General features: G+C 58.5%; 1 protein-coding gene and 1 long non-coding RNA gene across 3 annotated transcripts in view; both read left to right on the top strand.

The window, feature by feature from the left end:
• LOC119564368 (immunoglobulin superfamily member 1-like) overlaps nt 1-11,144 on the top strand; it is an 80,716-nt gene extending 69,572 nt beyond the window's left edge. Inside the window, exons 6-9 of one of the 2 annotated variants that reach the window (XM_043534848.1) lie at nt 4,684-4,968; nt 6,169-6,459; nt 7,684-7,814; nt 10,974-11,144. In XM_043534848.1, the coding sequence (XP_043390783.1) occupies nt 4,684-4,968; nt 6,169-6,459; nt 7,684-7,814 (707 nt within the window). In that variant the 3' untranslated portion in view covers nt 10,974-11,144. Of the gene's footprint in view, nt 1-4,683; nt 4,969-6,168; nt 6,460-7,683; nt 7,815-7,912; nt 8,214-10,973 lie in introns of those variants that run through there. The other variant, XM_043534847.1, reaches the window with a different exon arrangement.
• A 933-nt stretch (nt 11,145-12,077) lies between these two features.
• Nucleotides 12,078-14,461, top strand: LOC119564370. The gene is made up of 4 exons (XR_005223152.2): nt 12,078-12,202; nt 12,895-12,991; nt 13,810-13,933; nt 14,030-14,461. It is a non-coding gene; the product is annotated as an uncharacterized LOC119564370 (long non-coding RNA).
• Nucleotides 14,462-20,226: the final 5,765 nt, after the last annotated feature.

A 20,226-nucleotide genomic window follows, 5' to 3' on the forward strand; every position in this document is an offset into this window, starting at 1 on the left:
AAACTGGTAGCCCCCCTTTCCTGGGTCGTCTTCCCCTCGTCCAGCTGAGTCCCTCCCCATTTAACCCTGGGTAGGTTGGGTCTGCTCAGTCTGTCCCTTAGCCCGGGGCAGTGGGTCCGTACGTGACCTCTCTGGCCACAGTGATAGCAGCTCAGGTCACGTTGGTCCCCTCGAGCGGGTTAGAGGGTGCCGACACCAGGCATTCCCCTTGGGAGGGGGTTCTCCCTATTTCCCCGCTGGGAGGCCCCATGGTGACTCTCTCTCTGCATCGTGGGGGGCCTGTTCTTTTGGGACTCCTCCCTGCTACCCCCTGACCGACTGTTCACAAACTCGTCGGCCAGCTGCCCTGCGTGCTGGGGGTTCTCGAGCTTTTTGTCCACCAGCCACAGCCTCAGGTCGGAAGGGCACTGTTCATACAGTTGCTCCAGTACGATTAGGTCAAGCAGGTCCTCTTTAGCTTGAGCCCCAGCTGTCCACTTGTGGGCATATCCCTGCATCCGGTTGACCAGTTGTAGGTAGGTGACCTCAGGCGTTTTACGCTGACTCCAGAACCTTCTCTGGTACATCTCGGAGGTCAGCCCAAACTCACGGAGCAGGGCCTGTTTGAACAGTTCGTAGTCCCCTGCCTCCGCCCCTGTCATTCAGCTGTACACCTCCACGGCTTTGGGGTCCAGTAAGGGGGTGAGAAACTGGAGCCTGTCTGCAGGGTCAACCCTGTGCATCTCGCAGGCATTCTCAAAGACCGTCAGGAAGCTATCTATGTCCTCCCCCTCCTTCCGCTGGGCCAGGAAGCACTTATCAAAGCTCCTTGCCGTCTTGGGTCCCCCCGCACTCACCGCAGCCGGGGCCCCACTGCTCCTCAGCCTGGCCAGCTCCAGTTCATGCTGTCTTTGTTTCTCCTTCTCCTGACATTCCCTCTCCTTCTCCTCCTGCTCATGCCGACGTTGCGTCTCCTTCTCCTGACGCTCCCGCTCCTTCTCCTGACGTTCCCGCTCCTTCTCCTGATGTTCCCTCTCCTTCTCCTCCTGCTCATGTTGACGTTGTTTTTCATGATCCTCCAGCTCCTTCATTTTCATCTCCCTCTCCCATTCCAGCCGCCTCCAGGGCAGGGATGGGGAGCTCTGCCGGCAGGATCCCCTGCTGGCTGCCGGGGTCAGGGTGCCCTCGGTATTCGCCGGGCTTCCCCCAACCCCTTTCCCAGGCATAGGTAGGAAGGGTCTCGGGATGTCCTCGGCAGCAGTCTGACCCCTCCCAGCCCGGTCAGGCCCCAGGGCCCACGCTGCATCCTCCGGGCAGCTTCCCTCAGGGACAGGGATCGGGTCATCCAGGCGATCCCGCTCCTCCAACTGGGCAATCAACTGTTCCTTGGTGGACCTCCCAGTGTGCAGCTCATGCCTACGTTGCCTCTCCTTCTCCTGACGCTCCCGCTCCTTCTCCTGACGTTCCCGCTCCTTCTCCTCCTGCTCATGTTGACGTTGTTTTTCATGATCCTCCAGCTCCCTCATTTTCATCTCCCTCTCCCATTCCAGCCGCCTCCGCTCCAGGGATGCAGAGCTCCACCACACAGCTCCACCAGGTCGCTCTTAAGGCATATAGCTTACATCTCCTTGCTGGCCACTCGCAGGCCTCAGCAGCTTTCTACGGTTTCCAGGAAAAACCCCTAGTGTGCCAGTCCTTCTTGAGGTCACCACCTCTTTGCCAGGGTTGAGCTGCAGACTCCTCCGCCCCTGGGACCGCTCCCTGCAATCTCCCGGGGGACCCTGTTAGTGCAAAAGTCCTTCTCTGGTCACACACTCCCAGGGGTTAACCGCCCCCTGAAACCGTCTCTCTCTGAATCTTCAGCACGCCTGGTCCCCGTCAATCCCCCTTCGTTTTACTGTTCCCCAGTCACTTACTGTAGGAAGCGCTGTTCACGGGGTGCAGTACATCCCCCCTCCCTGCTGCGTCACATCATCACACAAGACCCCTGGGGCTGGGTGGGACAGAGAGATGCTCCCTGCCCCTCTTGCATGCCGGAGCCGCGGGAGGGGGGGACTCAGGCTGGCTCTGATGCAGTGAGGAAAGCAGCGAGCTCACTGCCTACCCCCACTGGGACAGCAAGGGCAGCCTTGAGCACAGTGGGAGCTGAGACCCCAGCTGAGTGGGGGGAGACACAGGCAGGGCAGGGGATCTGTTGGGAGTGGCAAGGTGCTTGGTAAAGAAAGTCTGGATGAGCCTAGGCAGCATTGTGAGCTGATGGCTGTGTCTAGTCAGCAGGGTGGGAAGGCGAGGAGAGTGGAAGATGAGTGTTACCTGGGTGGAGAATTGTGACAGTGAAGGAAACGTGCCTGTGTCTGTCAGGGGTACTGACTTGCCTATGGAGGGAGCTACGCTGATCTCCAAGCAGTTGTCTGTGACCAGCCTTGTGTGCTGGGACAAGGGGAAAGAGATCCCAAGCTGTGTGTCTGGTAAAGAAGAAAGTGTGTCCTGCTCTTCTTTGTCTGTGGAGCAGACAAAAGGGGCCTTGCAGCCTATGATGATTGAGGGTTGTGCAGTTGTCTCAGAGTTGGTTCTGGATTCAGCTAACACCCAGGAAGGGAATGGTCCTAAGTTTGTGTCTGCTCGGGAGAATGGCCCTCTAACTAGGTCACATCCAGTTAGTGTCTATGCAAAATCCCAGAGGCCAGACAATTCTGGTGCTTGTATTTTGCCTGTTGCTAGTGTGTTGTTGGGAAAGGGTGTAGCAACTCTGTCTAATCAGGGTGAGATCCTAGCCAGGGCACAAGGAGAGCATGAAGGTGATGTGATTGTGTTACCTACTTATGGTGCGGAAACCTGTAGCAAGAAGGAAAAGATTCCTGAACTTGTGTGTGGCAAAGGGAAGGAGAATGCTTCTGACCTGTTATCTAGGAAGTCTGTTAGTTTGCCTGAAAGGGGATTGTGTAGGAATCCGCCAGATGGGCCAGAGGTAATTCTGGATGTAAGGGAGACCCAGAAAGAGTCTGTTGTTGCTCAGGAAAGTGTTTCTCTAGAGCAAGCCCTAGGTGAAGAGGATAAGAGCGGAATTTCTGTGAGGGGTGAATTGTTCCATAGAAAAGCCCCTCGGGAAAGGAATCCTCATGGAGTCTTTGCAAGCAGTTTACTGCCACTGAAGGGTGTGAAAGTGATTTAATCAAGAAAGTTTCAGTTCCTAACAGCCCGAAATTTTCTGTTGTGAATGGATCCACTGACTTTCCTGTTGAAGGATCCAGTGTGGAGAGCTTTGAGAAGGTCTCAGATGGAGTGAAAGCTGTTAAGAAAGTTAAAGAGTCCTCTAAGCAAGTGGCTGTGTTTGGCCAGCTTGTTGGGGAGACAAGGTTGTTGAGAGAGGGATGTCTCCATGCTAGCTCTGTAAGTAAACAGTATATGGCCCAGGTCAAGATGGGGGCTCTTAACCAGGAGAACCCAAATTGCAGCCCTCCAGACTGGAGCGCTGGGAGAAGACCCAATCCCAGTTTGACCCCCTGGGGTTTTGGGGTGGCCAAATGGCACGGGCCGCATAAGCCTTCCCATATGCGGCCTGCAAGTGCTATCGACGACCCCCGTAAGGGAGGGCGTGAAACTGGAAGGGCCTGGTGTAACTCCTACCAAGGAATGGGAGAGGTACTGGGGCATCCATGGGAACGTTGGTGGTTTCAAACTTCCCCAGGTCACCGGCTAAAGTGACCCCGCTCAGTTCGATCTCGAAGGGGGGAGAGATGTGACGAAGTTGGACTGTTCTTAATGGTTCCTCTGAATAGTGTGGGGGTGCCTCAGTTTCCCCTGTGCAGTTCTTAAGTATCTAGGGGGTGGGGTAAGGGTGTGTGATCATTGCAGAGCCCTAGAGGGCAGGTGTGTGCAGGAGTCTGGACACAGAGGATGGCCGACACCCTGTTTCCTGGCAACTGGTGGCCTGGGCCCTTCCCCCCTGCAAGGTGAGAGCTAAAGGGCTGGAGAACAAAAGAATCAGGTGCCCTCCTGGCCCGGGAAAGGGACAAAGCCCAAAGTGGGAGGAGGGGCTGGAGGGAGTTTCAGTTTGGGGCTGGCTGGGGACATGGAGTGAAGGGCAGACGCGGTTGTCTGGATCACTGTTCCCCAAAATGGACCCAGCTGAGGGGTCCTGTTCTCTGCACCTACAAGCTCTGTTTTAGACCATGTTCATGTCGTCTAATAAACCTTCTGTTTTACTGGCTGGCTGAGAGTCACGTCTGACTGCGAAGTTGGGGGGCAGGACCCTCTGGCTTCCCCAGGATCCCCGCCTGAGCGGACTCGCTGTGGGAAGCGCACGGAGGGGTAGAGGATGCTGAATGCTTTGAGGTCAGACCCAGGAAGGTGGGAGCTGTGTGTCCTGCAGACAGGCTGCTCCCAGAGAGGAGACTTCCCCAGAGTCCTGCCTGGCTTTATGGGGAGCAGGTCCAGAGCATGGCCCGGGGACTGCGTGACACTGGCCTGGCCTGACTCCTGCTAGGAGACAGAGCTTTGGGCCCCCAGGGGCTGGGGTTGCTCCATGTCTCATGCTGTTAGCCAAGGGCTCAGAGGAAACTCTGGGCCCCTGTGGAAAGGCATCCAGGAGCCCGTCCCCAGGGCTGCCAGGTCTGAACCACCACTGAGGCTGCGTGGTGAGGATGGGCCCCAGGACTGAGCGACGGGGTCTGCGTCTCACGGCCTGTCTACTTCCCCCTGCAGAGCCCAGCTACCCCAAACCCAGCATCTCCCTGATCCCCAGCGGGGGGGTCTCCCTGGGGGGAGCCGTTTCCTTCTGGTGTCGGGGGCAGCGCCAGGGCATGCAGTTCGTGCTGAATAAAGAGGGACGCCATTTCCCACCTGTGGATCCGAACGGGTTTGAGGCTGTGTTTCCCATCATCAACGTGCGCCGGGAGGACGGCGGGAGCTACAGCTGCTCCTATCACAGCAGATCAAAGCCTTTCGCCAGGTGGTCCCCCAGCGACCCCGTTGAGCTGGTGGTGAGAGGTGAGGGGCCTGGCTCGGCATCCCCATTCCCAGCCCCAGCCAGACCCTCACAGGTGCTAATGGGACGCTCAGGGCCAGGCTCTGCCCTGAGGCCTGACGGGATGCCTGTCATAGAATCATAGATTATCAGGGTTGGAAGGGACCTCAGGAGGTCATCTTGTCCAACCCCCTGCTCAAAGCAGGACCAAATCCCCAATTTTTGACCCAGATTCCAAAATGGCCCCCTCAAGGATTGAACTCATAACCTTGGGTTTAGCAGACCAGTGCACTGAGCTATCCCTCCCCCCGTGGAGCAGCAGCACCTGGAGACTTGGGGCAGGGAGGTGACTTTAACGCTGCCCCTTGTGGGTAGGAGCCATGAGTCACTATTTAATCCTGTGATCCCCTCCGCTCTGTTCTCCAGGCCCTGCCCCAGGCAGTGCCCCGGCCAGAGCTGAATGAGGCAGGGGCTGCAGGGGAAGTGGTGGCTTGGTGGACACAGTGCTGGGCTGGGACCCAGGAGATCTGGCCGAGCTCCTGGCGCATGTGTGATGGGAGCATGTCATGATTTTCAAAAGTGTCCTTCAAAAGGGCCTCAATCTTGGGGGACCTCAGGCCAAGTGCCAGAAACCGATACACCCACAGTTAGTGGAGACCTCTGCAAACGCTGGCCTCAATAACGCTGGATCCCTTGTGTTGGGGGAGCATGTAGGGCCCCTGCCATGGTCAGGGCCCCTTTGTGCCAGGCGCTGCATAAACACAGAGTGAAGAAACGGTCCCTGCCCCTGGGAGCTCACTAACAAAGTGAATCTGTCTGTGCCTCAGTTTCCCCTTGTGTAGAATGGGGATAATGACGCCTCCCTGCCTCCCGGGGAGTTGGCAAGGTGACTCCCTTTCTGTGTGGGGCTCAGGCCCTGTCGTGCTGGGCCCCGGAGACAAGCCCGTGAGTCGCTGTGTGTCCAGGGCAGGCCAGATGCAGTAAACAAGGCAGGGGTCACAAAAGGGCATAGGAGGATCCCAAGCACTAGGGAGCCGTGGCTCGGTATCTGTGGGGCCGGGATCCCAGCTCACAGGGCCGGGATTCTGGGTGTGGGGACTCTGGGATCTGGGAGAGAATCTCTGCCCTGGGCCCTGGATCTGCCTGTGGCTGGGGCCTGCCAGGGAGTACGGGGCTGGGTGGGTGCCCGGGTCTTCTTCTCACAGCCTGCCTCCCGTGCTCAGATCCCAGCTTACCCAGACCCTCCATCTCTCTGAGCTCCACTGGGGTCACCGCCCCAGGGGCAAACGTCACCATCCGGTGTCAGGGGCAGCGCCGGGACGTGAGGTTCTTCCTGCACAAGGCTGGAGACCTGAACCCGCCACGACACATGGACCCTGCTGGGGACGGGGCCGAGTTCCACATCCCCACCGTGGGCCGGCAGCACGGAGGGAACTACAGCTGCAGCTACCGGCCCCCATCAGAGCCCTTCATCTCCTCGCAGCCCAGCGACCCCATGCAGTTGGTGGTAGCAGGTGAGGGGCCCGGCTCTACGTCCCCGATCCCAGCCCCACACCCAGCCAGATCCCTCGGGGCTTCGCACTGATGGGACGCTCAGAACCAGGGTCTGCCCTGAGCCCTGGGCCCAGCAGAGGGGACACCCATCCGTGCAGCCGGGACAGAGTCACTTGGGGGTTCCCCGGCCAGGGGTGAGCAGCGGTCACTGGAGATTTGGGGCAGAGGGAGTTGGGATCCCTTCCCCCAGGGGGAGCTGCAGAGAAGGGGGCTTTTCCCAGGGGGATGTTCCCCTGTGTTGCTCCTGTTCTTGGGACCCACAGAGGAGATTGGGTCCTGGGTCCGGGGTGGGGGGCAATTATTGTGGAAACAGGTCGTGGTGCCCAGGGGTGGGTGGGGCTGAGATATCAGGGGGAGGGGCAACCCCGGACCCACAGCTCCTCTTATGCCTCCTGCTCTGCAGATCGCAGCCAGGAATTTGCTGGGGCATCCCAGGGGAGGGACAGTATCTGGGGGACTGGGCTGTGAAATTGGGCCCAGAATCCTGGGGCAATAACCCCTCATTATTGGGCCACATGAGATCCCCCTGGCAATAGGAGTGAGGATTACCCAGAATTCCTTTGGTTCTTCCTTCCCCTCCCCCCACTGGGGGTCTATGGTACCCCCTGACCCTCTCCCCAATAGATGTTCTGTAGCCTCTGTCTGCGCCCTGGTCCCCAGGGCCCTGGGCACCACCCGACTGTGGGGGGCAGCGGGTGATGTTCCAGCCTCCCCCCGCACGCTCTGCCTGGCTGTGTTTGGCAGTAGCTGAGATACCCCGGGGATGGGCTCAATGCACAGCAGACAGGCCGGGGCAGAGGCACCTGTGGGGGTGGACAGAGGGGTCCTATGGGGACAGGGAGCTGGGGTGGTTTCCTGCTGTGGGGGGCTAAGACCCTGAGGCTCTGATTGTCCCCATCCCCTGGCATGGTCCTGGGGTGCCGGGTGTCTCAGGGGCAGTTCGTCCACCCGGGAGCCCCCTTCATCGGGGAAGCTGAGGCTCAGCCCCCTGGGGCAGCAGGACATGGCCTCACCTGAGGGGTCCGGCCCTGGGGAGATCTCAGAGCCGCAGCACCTGGGAGACCCCCAGAGGGGGGCTGGGCTGGACCTGCTGGACGGGGTGTTGGGGGCTCCACTCCTGGGGCAGAGCGAGCTGCTGATCTCCCCATCTCAGCTGCCAAGTGACTCTCCCCTTCCCTCTGCAGCAGCCCCCCCGGGACACCAGGATTTCACCTACGCCAACATCGCCCGCCTGGTGCTGAGCGCCATGGTCCTGCTCGTCAAGGGCCTGATCCCGGCTGAGGCCTATTACAGCCGCCCGAGGGAGGTGCCCTAGGTGAGGTAACCCCACCCTTCTGAGCCCCTTGCTCCCCCCAGGACTTGGGCCCATGGTGACACGGGCCCCTCTAACCAGCCGTCTCTCTGTGCCCCCAGGAGTATGGATCCGGCCGTGCAGGAAAGAGAATCTCCTCGGGGGATGAGCCGCTTCCCCTCGGGGGACCGAGATGCCAGTACAAACCCCCCTGCCCCCAAATACCCCTGCCTCAGAGAATCCCCACCCCAAAACAGCTGCCGACCTGACAGCAGCTCCCCAGGATTGAACCCCCAATGCCATGTGTGACACTGCACTCCATATGTTTATGGAAATACGCTTATGAGTGTAAATATAATGTAACTGGAATATTCTTTAAGCAAAAGGTCTCTTGGAAGGTATCATTACAAAACTTATGATCTACTGAGTGTGGTCATCCTATTTGTATGCAGGTATCATTCTTGTATCTAAAACTCGAAATATGACGTTAACTCTGAAGTCAATTAATGGTGGTTTAGAATCTTGATGGCCCCCATTGACTAGGACAATTGGCTGTAGATGGTTTATTTACCTGCAAGCCTTCTTGTGGACATGGGGACAGCATGTGGGTAATGAAGAAGGAGGTCTCACAGGGACATGTGACCATGTCATCTGATACTGGAATCTATCTTAAGCCTGGTGCTTTTCCATTTAGAAGGAGGGGTGGGAACCCAGAGAGAGAAACAAAAGAGTCCCGCCTTTGGCCAAAGCTATAAAAGGGGGTGGAACAGAACAAAGGGGGCTGCCAGACATGAGGAATCGCCTAGTTACCACCTGAGCTAAAACTAACAAGGGCTGTACCAGGGGAAAGGATTGGGCCCAGACTAGGAAGGAGTCTAGTCTGGGAAAGAAGCTTATTGGTACATCTCTAAGGGAGAGATTTACCTGTCTTCAGTTTCTTAATGCCTTAGGATTAGACTTGCGTGTTTTGTTTTATTTTGCTTGGTAACTTACTGTTATTACTTGAAATGACTTAAATCCTACTTTTAATACGTAATAATATCACTTTTGTTTATTAATTAACCCAGAGTAAGTGATTAATACCTGGGGGAGCAAACAGCTGTGCATATCTCTCTATCAGTGTTATAGAGGGTGGATAATTTATGAGTTTACCCTGTATAAGCTTTATAGAGAGTAAAATGGGTTTAATTGGGGTTTGGATCCCATTGGGCGCTGGGTGTCTGGGTGCTGGAGATAGGTGACCTGCTGAGCGGGGTTTGGTTAAAGCCTCCAGCTTTGGGGGCGTGGGCCAGACCTGGGTCTGTGTTTGCAGCAGACTAGTGTGTCTGTCTCAACAAGGCAGGGTTCTGGAGTCTCAAGGTGGCAGTTGAAAACGGCTCAGAGGTAATCTCAGCACTTCAGGTGGCAGTCCGAAGGGTGTCTCTCTGACTGAACCCGTCACACCGTGAGCACGAGCGCATGCAGTACCAGCTAGAGGAGTTGCCCCTGGGCTGGGCACATTGGACTCCCTACGGAGCAGCCCCTGGAGGGTGATGGGGTCGCACTCGCTGGCCCAGCCAGGCTGGTTCTGCCCAGGGCTGCCAGTGGGGAGCAGGGACGAAGCAGGGCTCAGCATGGGGAAGGCACCACCTGCATCTGCGGGGAGCCCAGAGCACTGGGGAGCCGGGCACTCGAAAACTAGCCCCTTCCCGGCCGGATTCCCAGCACTGCCCGCGCTGCCTGCTCCCTTTCCTTGGGGCTGGGCACCCGGCATTTCACAGCCACAGTCACCCCACCCACTTGCCACCTGCAGCTTAGCAGCCAGCTCCTGCCTGGGGGTCCCCATCTAGTCTAAACTGGCCACCCCCAGTTATGGCCTCCTTCTCAGACACCCGCTGTTGTCCCCCATCCATCCAGGACCTCACTGGGCAGGGTGCGTTAGGCCCTAGCGCTTTCCCAACCCGCAGCTGGCTAGTTAAATCCCCCAGGACCACCAGGGCTCATCGCCCAGTTCTGAGCTGGGCCCCTCCCTGCATCCCACAAAATCCCATTCCCCGCAGCATCCCTAGACAGAGCCCCCAGTCCCCTGTGTGTGGGGGGGCTGCATCTGGCCCTGGCGCTGGAATAACTGCACTTACTGCATCCCTGGTGTCTGTCCCCCTCCTCTATCTGCAGCGGGGTCCCCCAGCCACTTTTCTGTCCCCCCTTTCTCCCTAGACCTCCCCCTCCCTGTATTTCTATTGTACAAACCCCCAGAGCTTCATGCTCCTCTGCCCCCCAAATCTCTCCACCACAGCTTGTGGCTGTGATACCAGAGCCTCCAAATGTCCCCTAATGTTGCAGCCAACGAAGGTGAGTGAGAAGTTCCGGCAGCGTCACGAGAACCTGGAGGAATGGAGGTTGGGGGGAAAGTTGGCGAGACACAAAGACAGGATTAGTCCAACCCGAGCAGCTGCCAGACAGAACCCATGGGCCAGGCTGGGGCCCACCTGGGACACAGGAGAAAGGGGGGAGCAGAAATCCGTGACCCAAAATTGGGGTGTTGGAAAAGAGGCCTCATTGGTGGATAAAATATTGCGGGGACGGGCTGTGCCACCCACCACCCTTTGGGGGCCTTAAAGAAAGAGACTTGCTTCACCCTCCTGGTTGCCAGCCCCCGTCTCCTATTCCCCCAAGGTCGTCTGGGCCCTGATCTGCGGAGACGTCCTGAGCAGAGCGGCCGGAGAGAGGGACCTCGACTCCATCGCCCCTCCCCTGGCTGAACCCCCAACCCGGGAGGAAACGGGGTTGGTGTGACATTGCACTCCATATTTTTATAAAAATATTTGTATATGTGTGGATATGATGTAACTGGAATATGCTTTATGCAAAAGTTTTCTTGTCAGGTATCATTACAAAGCTTATAATCTACTGAGTGAGGCCATCCTATTTGTAGGAATGTATCATTCTTGTATCTGAAACTAGGAATATGAAATATAACTCGGAGGTCCTATTGTAATTATGCAAAGTGTGGGCCATTAATGGTGGTTTGGAATCTTGATGGCTCCCATTCACCAGGACAACTGGTTGTAAATGGCTCAGTTTACTTGTAAGACTTCCTGTATACCTGTGTGCCAGCAAACGGGTAATGAAGTCTCACAGGATATGTGATCATGTCACCTGAACTGAAATCCATCTTTAACCGGATGCTTTTCCATTTTGAAGGAGACAAAGATTCCTGCCTTCTGCCAAAGCTATTAAAGGAACAGAACAAAGTGGGTCTCAGTCATGTTGAATCCCCTGCTTTTCACCTAAGATATCTGCTGGAATTAACAAGGACTGTACCAGGGAAAGGATTGGGCCCAGACTAGGAAGGAGTCTAGTCTGGGAAAGAAACTTATTGGAACATCTCTGAGGGTGAGATTTACCTGTATTCAGTTTCTTAAATGTATTAGGCTTTGACTTGGGTGTTTTGTTTTATTTTGCTTGGTAACTTACTTTCTTCTAAGAAAAGGAGTACTTGTGATACCTTAGAGACTAACCAGTTTATTTGAGCATAAGCTATCGTGAGCTACAGCTCACTTCATTGGATCACTTCACCCAAACCCAACATCTCCCTGTACCCAAGTGGGGGGTCGCCCCGGGGGGAGCCATGACCATCCGGTGTGAGTATCGGTGTCGGGGAGTGAGGGTCCTTCTGTATAAAGCTGGAGACCCAGAAGTACGGCAGGGCAAAGATCCCCCAGAGGATGTGGCTCAATTTTCCATCCACAATGTGAGCCAGAGAGATGCAGGGAGCTACAGCTGCCGATATAGCATCAAATCCAACCTGTCCATCTGGTCAGAGCCCAGCGACGCCATGGAGCTGGTAGTAGCAGGTGAGGGGCCCGGCTCAGCATCCCTGCTCCCAGCCCCACACCCAGCTGGATACTCAGAGGGGCTCAGCCCCAATGGGACGCTCAGAGCCAGGCTCTGCCCTGAGCCCTGGATCCAGCAGAGGGGACACCCGGCTGGGGAGTGGGGATGGAGTCAATGTGGGGTTCCCCAGCCAGGGGGAGCAGAAGCTGCTGCAGATTCAGGGCAGAGGAAGGGGGGATCCCTGCCCCCAGGGAGGCTGCAAAACAGGGGGCCTTTCCCAGGGGGATGTTCCCCCAGCTGACCCCGCTCTTTGGACACACAGAGGAGTCAGGGCCCAGAGGATGCCCAGCTGGCTCCGGCCCCAGAGCTGAATTCACTCCCCACCAGCCTGGACAATTAAACCCATATCAAACGCCTGGTCGTGGGGTGAGGGGCCCAGTCTCTGAGTCACTGTTTCAACCCCTTCCCACCAGGACCTGGGTGCTGGTTCCGTCCCTCCCCAGCCCCAGCCCATGCTCGATTTCATCCCACAGAGGGAACCGACCCAGCTGGGCCCCAGCAGCCGGATCCCCCCATGACGGAGCCGGAGGGAGAAGGTGAGCCGGAGAAATGGAACAATTCATACCCCAGAGAACAGGGCTCCCCGCTCAGATGCCCACGGGGCCAGTCGGGCTGTTCGGAGGGGGATGGTCCCTGCAGACAGAGCTGATGGGTTCATTTCTTCTATATACAGAGTGATGGACAGATTTATGGGGACGGACGGCCACGGGTCAGTGGGAATATGAGTCTGTGGGAAAGTAGGGAGGTGGACAGATGGGAGCGTGTTTGGTGAGGGATAGAAAGATGGACTAAAACCTTGTCTACATGAAAACTGGACCTGAAATGATGAATCCCGTATGGTTCCCTACACCCGCCCCCAAACGGTGATCTCAGAGCAAGTCTGGGCTGTCGGATTAGCCGTCCCCCCCGGTTTGATACAGCCCCGTTTGGCAGACGAGCTCCCCTTTAGCTCTCTAGACACAGGGACGTTCCTCCTCCCAAATAGGAACAGCCGCACCAAGACCGGCTCCGCAGTGACTCCAGGTGTGAATGGCACCTCCTGGCCTGCCTCTGCTAGAGACAAACAGGAGGAAGTGAGCGTCCCCTCCAGGGAAGGAACGGGGCGGGGGGTCCCCATTCTCCACCAACTAAAATCCATCCCTCCTCTCCCTGGGAATGACAGTAAAGATCGATGCTGAGTCAGCAGCTGGGGGGAGATCGCTGAGTCGCTGTTTCTTCCCCTCCCCAGGCCCTGGTGTACTCTGGTTCTCTTCCCACAGAGGGAACTGCCCTGATCCAAACTGGAGCGGCGCCGGCTCCCACCCGCCCGAGCAGCGCAGGGCCAGGTACCAGGGCCGGGGTGGGAATCACCGTCCAGCCAGCCCTGGAAAGAGCCTTGTGGTGCCCAGGGGCTGGGGCTGGTTGCAGGGAATGACGGGGGAGTGAATCTGGGTGGGGTGAGGCCCAGACACCACAGGGAGGGGCTCATTGACATGGGGGGAAGGAGAAACAGACCCACTGCCCCTCGCCCACTGCCAGGCCCTCAGCTCCCCGGACGCCTGCTGCCCTGCAGGTCACTGCCTGGGAGCTGTGGGGGGATCCCAGGGGAGGGATGGGGCTGTGGGGGCTGGGCCCTGCTGGGTGCACAGGGGCTGGGGCAATGAGCCCCCTCCCTGGGCCCCATGATCTCCCCCTGGCAATAGGGGTGACCATTATCCAGAATTCCCTCTGCTCTTGCTTGCCCTCCCCCCACGGGATTCCCAGGGGACCCCCGACCCATCCCCCACAGATGTTTTGCTGCCTCTGGCTGCTTCCTGGGCACCACGGGGTGGGGGGAGCAGCGGGTTATGTCCCAGCCTCCCCCCGCGCGCACTGCCTGGCTGTGTTTGGCAGCAGCCGAGATACCCCGGGGATGGGCTCACTGCGCAGCAGACAGGCTGGGGCAGAGGCACCTGTGGGGGTGGACTGAGGGGTCCTACAGGGACAGGGAGCTGGGGTGGTTCCCTGTCCTGGAGGGCCTGGGACCCTGCGTCTCTGACTGTCACAGTCCCCTGGCCAGGCCCTGGGTGCCGGGTGGCTCAGAGGGGCAGTTCACCCACTCTCTTTGGCCCCCAGCTGCTGATGTCCCCATCTGAGCTGCCGAATGACTCTCCCCTTCCCCCAGCAGCAGCCCCCCTGGGACACCTGGATTTCACCCATGCCGACATCGCCCACCTGGCGCTGAGCGCCATGGTCCTGCTCATCGTGGGGCTGAGGCCCACTACAGCCGCCCGAGGGTGGTGTCCTAGGTGAGTGACCCCCACTTCTGTGCCCCTTGCTGCCCCCAGGGGCTGGGTCTAGTGCGACACGGGCCCCTCTAACCTGCCATCTCTCTGCACCCCCAGGAGCCTGGATCCAGCCGTGCAGAGAAGAGAATCTCCCCGGAGGAGGAGCTGGTCCCCCTTGGAGGGCTGAATTCCAGCACAAAACCTCCTGCTCCCAAACACCCCTGCCTCGGTGAATCCCCCCGCCCCCCAACAGCTCCGGACCTGACAGCAACACCCCAGGATAGAACCCCGAACCCCGCGATCACCAGCCCCTGCAGCACCAGTTAGAGGAACTGCCCCTGTGCTGGGCTCATTGGGCTCCCCGCGGAGCAGCCCCTGGACAGCGCTGGGTCCCACTCACTGGCGCTGCCGGGCCACTCTCTGCCCAGGGCTGTCAGTGGAGAGCGGGGAGCCTGTGTCTTGCGTGGCACTAGAATAATGGCACTTATTGCCCCCCCCCCGGTGTCCATCCACCTCCTCTCTCTGCAGCGGGGTCCCCCAGCCCCTTTTCTCTCCATCCTTTCTCCCTAGACCTCCCCCACCCTGTATTTCTCTTGTACAAACCCTCAGAGTTGCCCCCCAAATCTCCCCACCCCAGGGGGGGCTGTGATACCGGAGCCTCCCAATGTCCCCTCGTGGTGGGTTCAGCCAACAAAGGCAAGTGAGAAGTTCAGACAGCCTCACGAGAACCTGGACGAATGAACATTGGGGGGAAAGTTGGTGAGACAGAAAGATGGGATTTGTCCAACCCAAGAGGCCACCGGACAGACCCCATGGGCCGGGCTGGGGCCCCCCTGGGACACGGGAGAAGAGGGGGGAACAGAAATCCATGACCCAAAATTGGGGTGTGAGAAACGAGGCCTCATTGGTGGATAAAATATTGCGGGGACAGGCTGTGCCACCCACCACTCTTTGGGGCCTTAAAGAAAGAGACTCGCTTCGCTCTCCTGGCTGCCACCCCCCATCTTCTGGGCCCCCCGGGCCGTCTGGACCCTCTTCCGTGGAGATGTCCTGAGCAGAGCGGCCAGAGAGAGGGACCCTGATCCCCTCCTCCGGCTGAACCCCGAACCCGGGAGTAAACCGGGTCGGACTTTCACAGCAGCCACAGCGATGCCGGCTCCAGCCCAGCTCCGCCATCTCCTCTGCCCCCCAGGACAGTTGCTAGCATCTCTGGGTCCAGTGGGGAGACGCCCAAACCCGGGGGATTTTCCGGCTAGAGACTCGCTCCAGCGAACGGGGCCGGGGCCGGAACAAACCCCTCGTTTCACACGGCGCCTGCCACGGCGCCCTGGTTCCTGCTCTGCTGGGTCTGTCACAGCCGGTCCCAGGAGTCACTGGGGGTTTGCCGTGGGGCTGAGCAGGCTGCGGGCTCTGGACCCCGCCCCGGCCTGTATTTAACCCTGTTCAGTGTGGGGCAGGGGCTGGGGCGTGTTCGCACCTCGGGCCCTTTATTGTGTCTCCATGACACAACAGGGCCCAGAGTGATTTAGCCTCAGGCGCTTCTGGACCCCCCCACAGCGGGCGTTTGGGGGGAGCCAGCTGGGGGGAGCCAGGAGTTTGGGCGAAGTAGGTCGGGAGTGTTGGAAGGGGGATAGAGGGGAGAGAGGTCAGGATGGGGTCAGGATTTTGAGGCAGACAGGCTCCCGGCAAAGGTCAGAGCCGGGGGCCAGGATTGTTTGGGGAAGAGAGGGGGGAGGGGGCAGACGGTGCCCCTGTCATGGAGTGTGAGGCAGCAGGGAGGGGGGAGTGTTGACCTGGGAATGTTCCCTGGGGATGGGAGACCTGAGAGCCTGTCACCTGAGCCGGGAGGGGGAGGTGACACCTCTGCCCAGGAATGTGAAGACAGGCTGCAGAAGGGAGCCTGCTGAGGGGGGTTAGTTTCAGTTTGGTGCTGGGTGGAGGAACGCAGGGAACCCCAGGGCTGGGGTCTAAGCTCCCTGTTACCCCAGAAGGACTTGACTGAGGGGTCCTGGTTGTACCCACAACCTCTGTTTTGGACTGTGTTCCTGTTGTCCAATAAACCTTCCCTTTTACTGGCTGGCTGAGAGTCTCAGTGAATCCCAGGAAGAGGGGTGCAGGGCCTGGACTCCCCCACAGTCCGTGACAACTGGTGGCAGGGGTGGGATCTACTGCACCCCGTGGATGGTGCTTCCTGCAGTAAGTGACTGGGGAGCAGTAAAATGAAGGGGGATTGACGGGGACCAGGCTTGCTGAAAATTCAGAGAGAGACAGTTTCAGGGGGCAGTTAACCCCTGGGAGTGTGTGACCAGAGAGAAGGACTTTTGCAGTAACAGGGTCCCCCGGGGGATTGCAGCGAGCGGTCCCAGGGGCGCAGGAGTCTGCAGCTCGACCCTGGCAAAGAGGTGGTGACCGAGAGAAGGACTGGCACACGAGGGGTTTTCCTGGAAACTGTAGAAAGCTGCCCGGCCTGCGAGTGGCCAGCAGGGAGATGTACGCTAAAAGCCTTAAGAGCGACCTGGTGGAGCTGTGCAGGCAGAGGGGCTGCGCATTGGGAGGTCCACCAAGGAACAGCTGATTGCCCAGTTGGAGGAGAGGGATCGCTTGGATGACCCGATCCCTGTCCCGGAGGGAAGCTGCCCGGCGGACTCAGCGTGGGCCCTGGGGCCTGACCGGGCCGGGAGGGGTCAGACTGCTGCCGAGGACATCCCGAGACCCTTCCTACCTATGCCTGGGGGAGGGGTTGGGGGAAGCCCAGTGAAGACCGAAGGCACCCTGACCCCGGCAGCCAGCAGGGGATCCTCCCGGCGGAGCTCCCCTTCCCTGGAGTGGAGGCGGCTTGAATGGGAGAGGGAGATGAAAATGAGGGAGCTGGAGGACCGTGAAAAGCAGCGTCAGCATGAGGAGAAACAATGTCTGCATGAGCAGGAGGAGAAGGAGAGAGAACATCAGGAGAAGGAGAAACAAAGACAGCATGAACTGGAGCTGGCCAGGCTGAGGAGCAGTGGGGCCCCGGCTGCGGTGAGGGCGGGGGGACCCAAGACTGCAAGGAGCTTTGATAAGTGCTTCCTGGCCCAGCGGAAGGAGGGGGAGGACATAGATAGCTTCCTGACGGCCTTTGAGAATGCCTGCGAGATGCACAGGGTTGACCCTGCAGATAGGCTCCAGTTTCTAACACCCTTACTGGACCCCAAAGCTGTGGAGATGTACAGCTGAATAACAGGGGTAGAGGCAGGGGACTACGAACTGTTCAAACAGGCCCTGCTCCGTGAGTTTGGGCTGACCTCTGAGACGTACCAGAGAAGGTTCCGGAGTCAGCATAAAATGCCTGAGGTCACATATCTAGAACTGGTCAACCGGATGCAGGGATATGCCGGCAAGTGGACAGCTAAGGCCCAAGCTAGAGAGGACCTGCTTGACCTAATGTACTGGAACAACTGTACGAAGAATGCCCTTCCGACCTGAGGCTATGGTTGGTGGACAAAAAGCTAGAGAAGCTGGCCGACGAGTGTGTGAACAGTCGGTCAGGGAGTAGCAGGGAGGAGTCCCAAAATAACAGGCCCCCCACGATGCAGAGAGAGAGTCACCCTGGGACTCCCAGCAGAGAAGTAGGGAGAACCCCCTCCCAAGGGGAATGCCTGGCGTCGGGACCCTCTGACCAGCTCGAGGGGACCAACGTGACCTGAGCTGCTATCACTGTGGCCAGAGAGGCCACGTATGGACCCAGTACGGACCCAGTGCCCCAGGCTCAGGGACAGACTGAGCAGACCTTGGGGAGGGTACCACACTGGAGGTGCAGGACCCTACCCTGGTGGGGAGGGAGCGCCGAGGGGCACGGCTCAGAGAGGCTGTGGACTCAGACCCGGCCAATGAGAGGGAACCGGTCCCCATCCCTTCCCCAGCCGCTGAGTTACAGGCCGAGTTGAGGAAAGATCCCTCCTTGTGGAAACTCAGGGACCTGGCTAATCTCAGTGTGGTATGGACCATGAGGAGAGGCTGCCAGGAGAGGTTCCCATGGGAGAAGGGGTTCCTGTACTAGAATGAGCTGCCCCAAGGGAAGTAGAGTCCTGTGGGATCAGGAGGCAGCTGGTGGTCCCCCAGAAGTATCACCGGAAGCTACTGTACCTGGACCATGACATCCCCCTCTCAGGGCACCAGGGAAGCCGGCGCACCCGGCAAAGGTTACTAGAGAACTTTTACTGGCCCGGGGTCTTTACCACGGTGCAGCAGTATTGCTGATCCTGTGACCCCTGTCAGAGGGTAAGGAAGGCCCGGGACAAGGGGAAAGCGGCTTTGAGACCTTTGCCCATCATAGAGGAACCTTTCCAGAAGGTGGCCATGGACATCGTGGGGCCTCTCAGCAAGACGACCCGGTCGGGGAAGAAATACATTCTGGTGGTGGTAGATTTTGCCAACCGCTACCCTGAGGCAGTGCCCTCAGCTTCCATTGAGGCAGACACAGTGGCAGATGCGCTCCTGACCATTTTCAGCCGAGTGGGGATCCCCAAGGCAGTCTTGGCAGACCAAGGATCCAACTTCATGTTGGCCCTGCTCCGGTGCTTGTGGGAGAAATGTGGGGTCCAGCACAACTGGGCCTCAGCTTATCACCCCCAGTCCATTGGGCTGGTGGAGAGGTTCAATGGGACGCTAAAGATGATGCTGAAAACCTTTATGAACCAGCACCCGCAGGATTGGGACAAGTACTTACCTCACCTGCTGTTCGCGTACAGGGAGGTACCCCAGGAGTCTACCGGATTTTCACCTTTCGAACTGTTATATGGAAGGAGGGTGAGGGGCCCCCTGGACCTGATGAGAGATGAATGGGAGGGGAAGGCCACTCCCAATGGCAAGTCAGTGGTGGAGTATGTCCTGATCTTCTGAGAGAGACTGGCTGAACTAATGGGCCTGGCCAGGGAGAATCTGCCCAGAGCCCAGAAGAAGCAGAAGGTCTGTTATGACTACACGGCGCGGGCCCGTGCCTATGCCACCGGGGATCAGGTGATGGTTCTCATCCCCGTGAGAAAGAACAAACTACAGGCCGCCTGGGAGGGCCCTTTCAAGGTTGTCACGCAGCTCAATGAGGTAAACTGTGTGGTGGAGCTGTCTATCCGGGCGCACCATCGCCGGGTGAACCATGTGAATATGATGAAGCCATATTATGCCAGGGGGAATGTGGTGTTGGCCGTGTGTGGACAGTGGGAGGAGCAGGGAGATGACCCTTTAGTGGATCTATTCCCTGGGACCAGAGCTGGTTCCCCCCTGGAAACAATTCCCCTCTCGGATCAGCTAACCCCTGCCCAGCAAGCTGAGGTCAGGCGGGTGCTGCATCCCTACGGACAGCTGTTTTCCAACCAGCCTGGACGCACTAATCTGACTGTCCACCGGGTGCAGACAGGGTCGCACCTGCCGATAAGATGTTCCCCATTCTGAGTCACAGGGAAAACTGCTCAGGACCTGGAAAGAGAGTTCCGGGACATGCTGGCTTTGGGGATGATCCAGGTATCTGCCAGCTCTTGGGCCTTGCTGGTGGTGCTTGTCCCCAGAAAGGACGGGTCGATCCGGTTCTGTGTGGGCTATCGGAAGCTCAATGCCATCACTGTATCTGATGCCTACCCCATGCCCAGGCCGGACGAGCTCCTAGACAAGCTGGGAGAAGCTCGATACCTTATCACCATGGACCTTACAAAGGGCTACTGGCAAGTGCCGCTGGATGCAGTTGCCCGGCTGAAATCGGCCTTTATCACCCCTCTGGGGCTCTATGAGTTCCTGACCCTGCCTTTCGGCCTCAAGGGAGCGCCGGCCACCTTCCCGCGCCTGGTGGACCAGCTCCTGAGGGGGATGGAGAGTTTTGCCGTGGCATATATTGATGACATCTGTGTCTTTAGCCAGACCTGGGAGGACCACGTGTCCCAGGTTAGACAAGTGCTGGACCGACTCCAGGGGGCTGGGCTGACTGTAAAAGCGGAGAAGTGCAAGGTGGGGATGGCTGAAGTATCTTACCTGGGCCATTGGGTGGGGAGCGGCCGCCTAAAGCCGGAACCAGCTAAGGTGGAGGTGATCAGAGACTGGCCCGCTCCCCACACCAAAAAGCAGGTCCAAGCCTTTATTGAGTTGGCAGGATATTATCAAAGGTTTGTGCCTTCTGTCTGTTTGCTAGGAGCGCGGTCAGCGCCTGCCCTTCCCGTCTGCCAGGAGAGTGAAATGAGCCCGTTCCTCCCCACACAGCCCGGCTGTTTTGGAAACAAGCGACTCTGCTCTGGTGACTCCCGACGGAGGAAGACTCGGAGCCGGTCTGACTCCGGCTGTTGGCCGCAGTC

Source organism: Chelonia mydas, chromosome 23 (genome assembly GCF_015237465.2).
Source record: "Chelonia mydas isolate rCheMyd1 chromosome 23, rCheMyd1.pri.v2, whole genome shotgun sequence".
Classification (NCBI taxonomy): Eukaryota; Metazoa; Chordata; order Testudines; family Cheloniidae; genus Chelonia; species Chelonia mydas.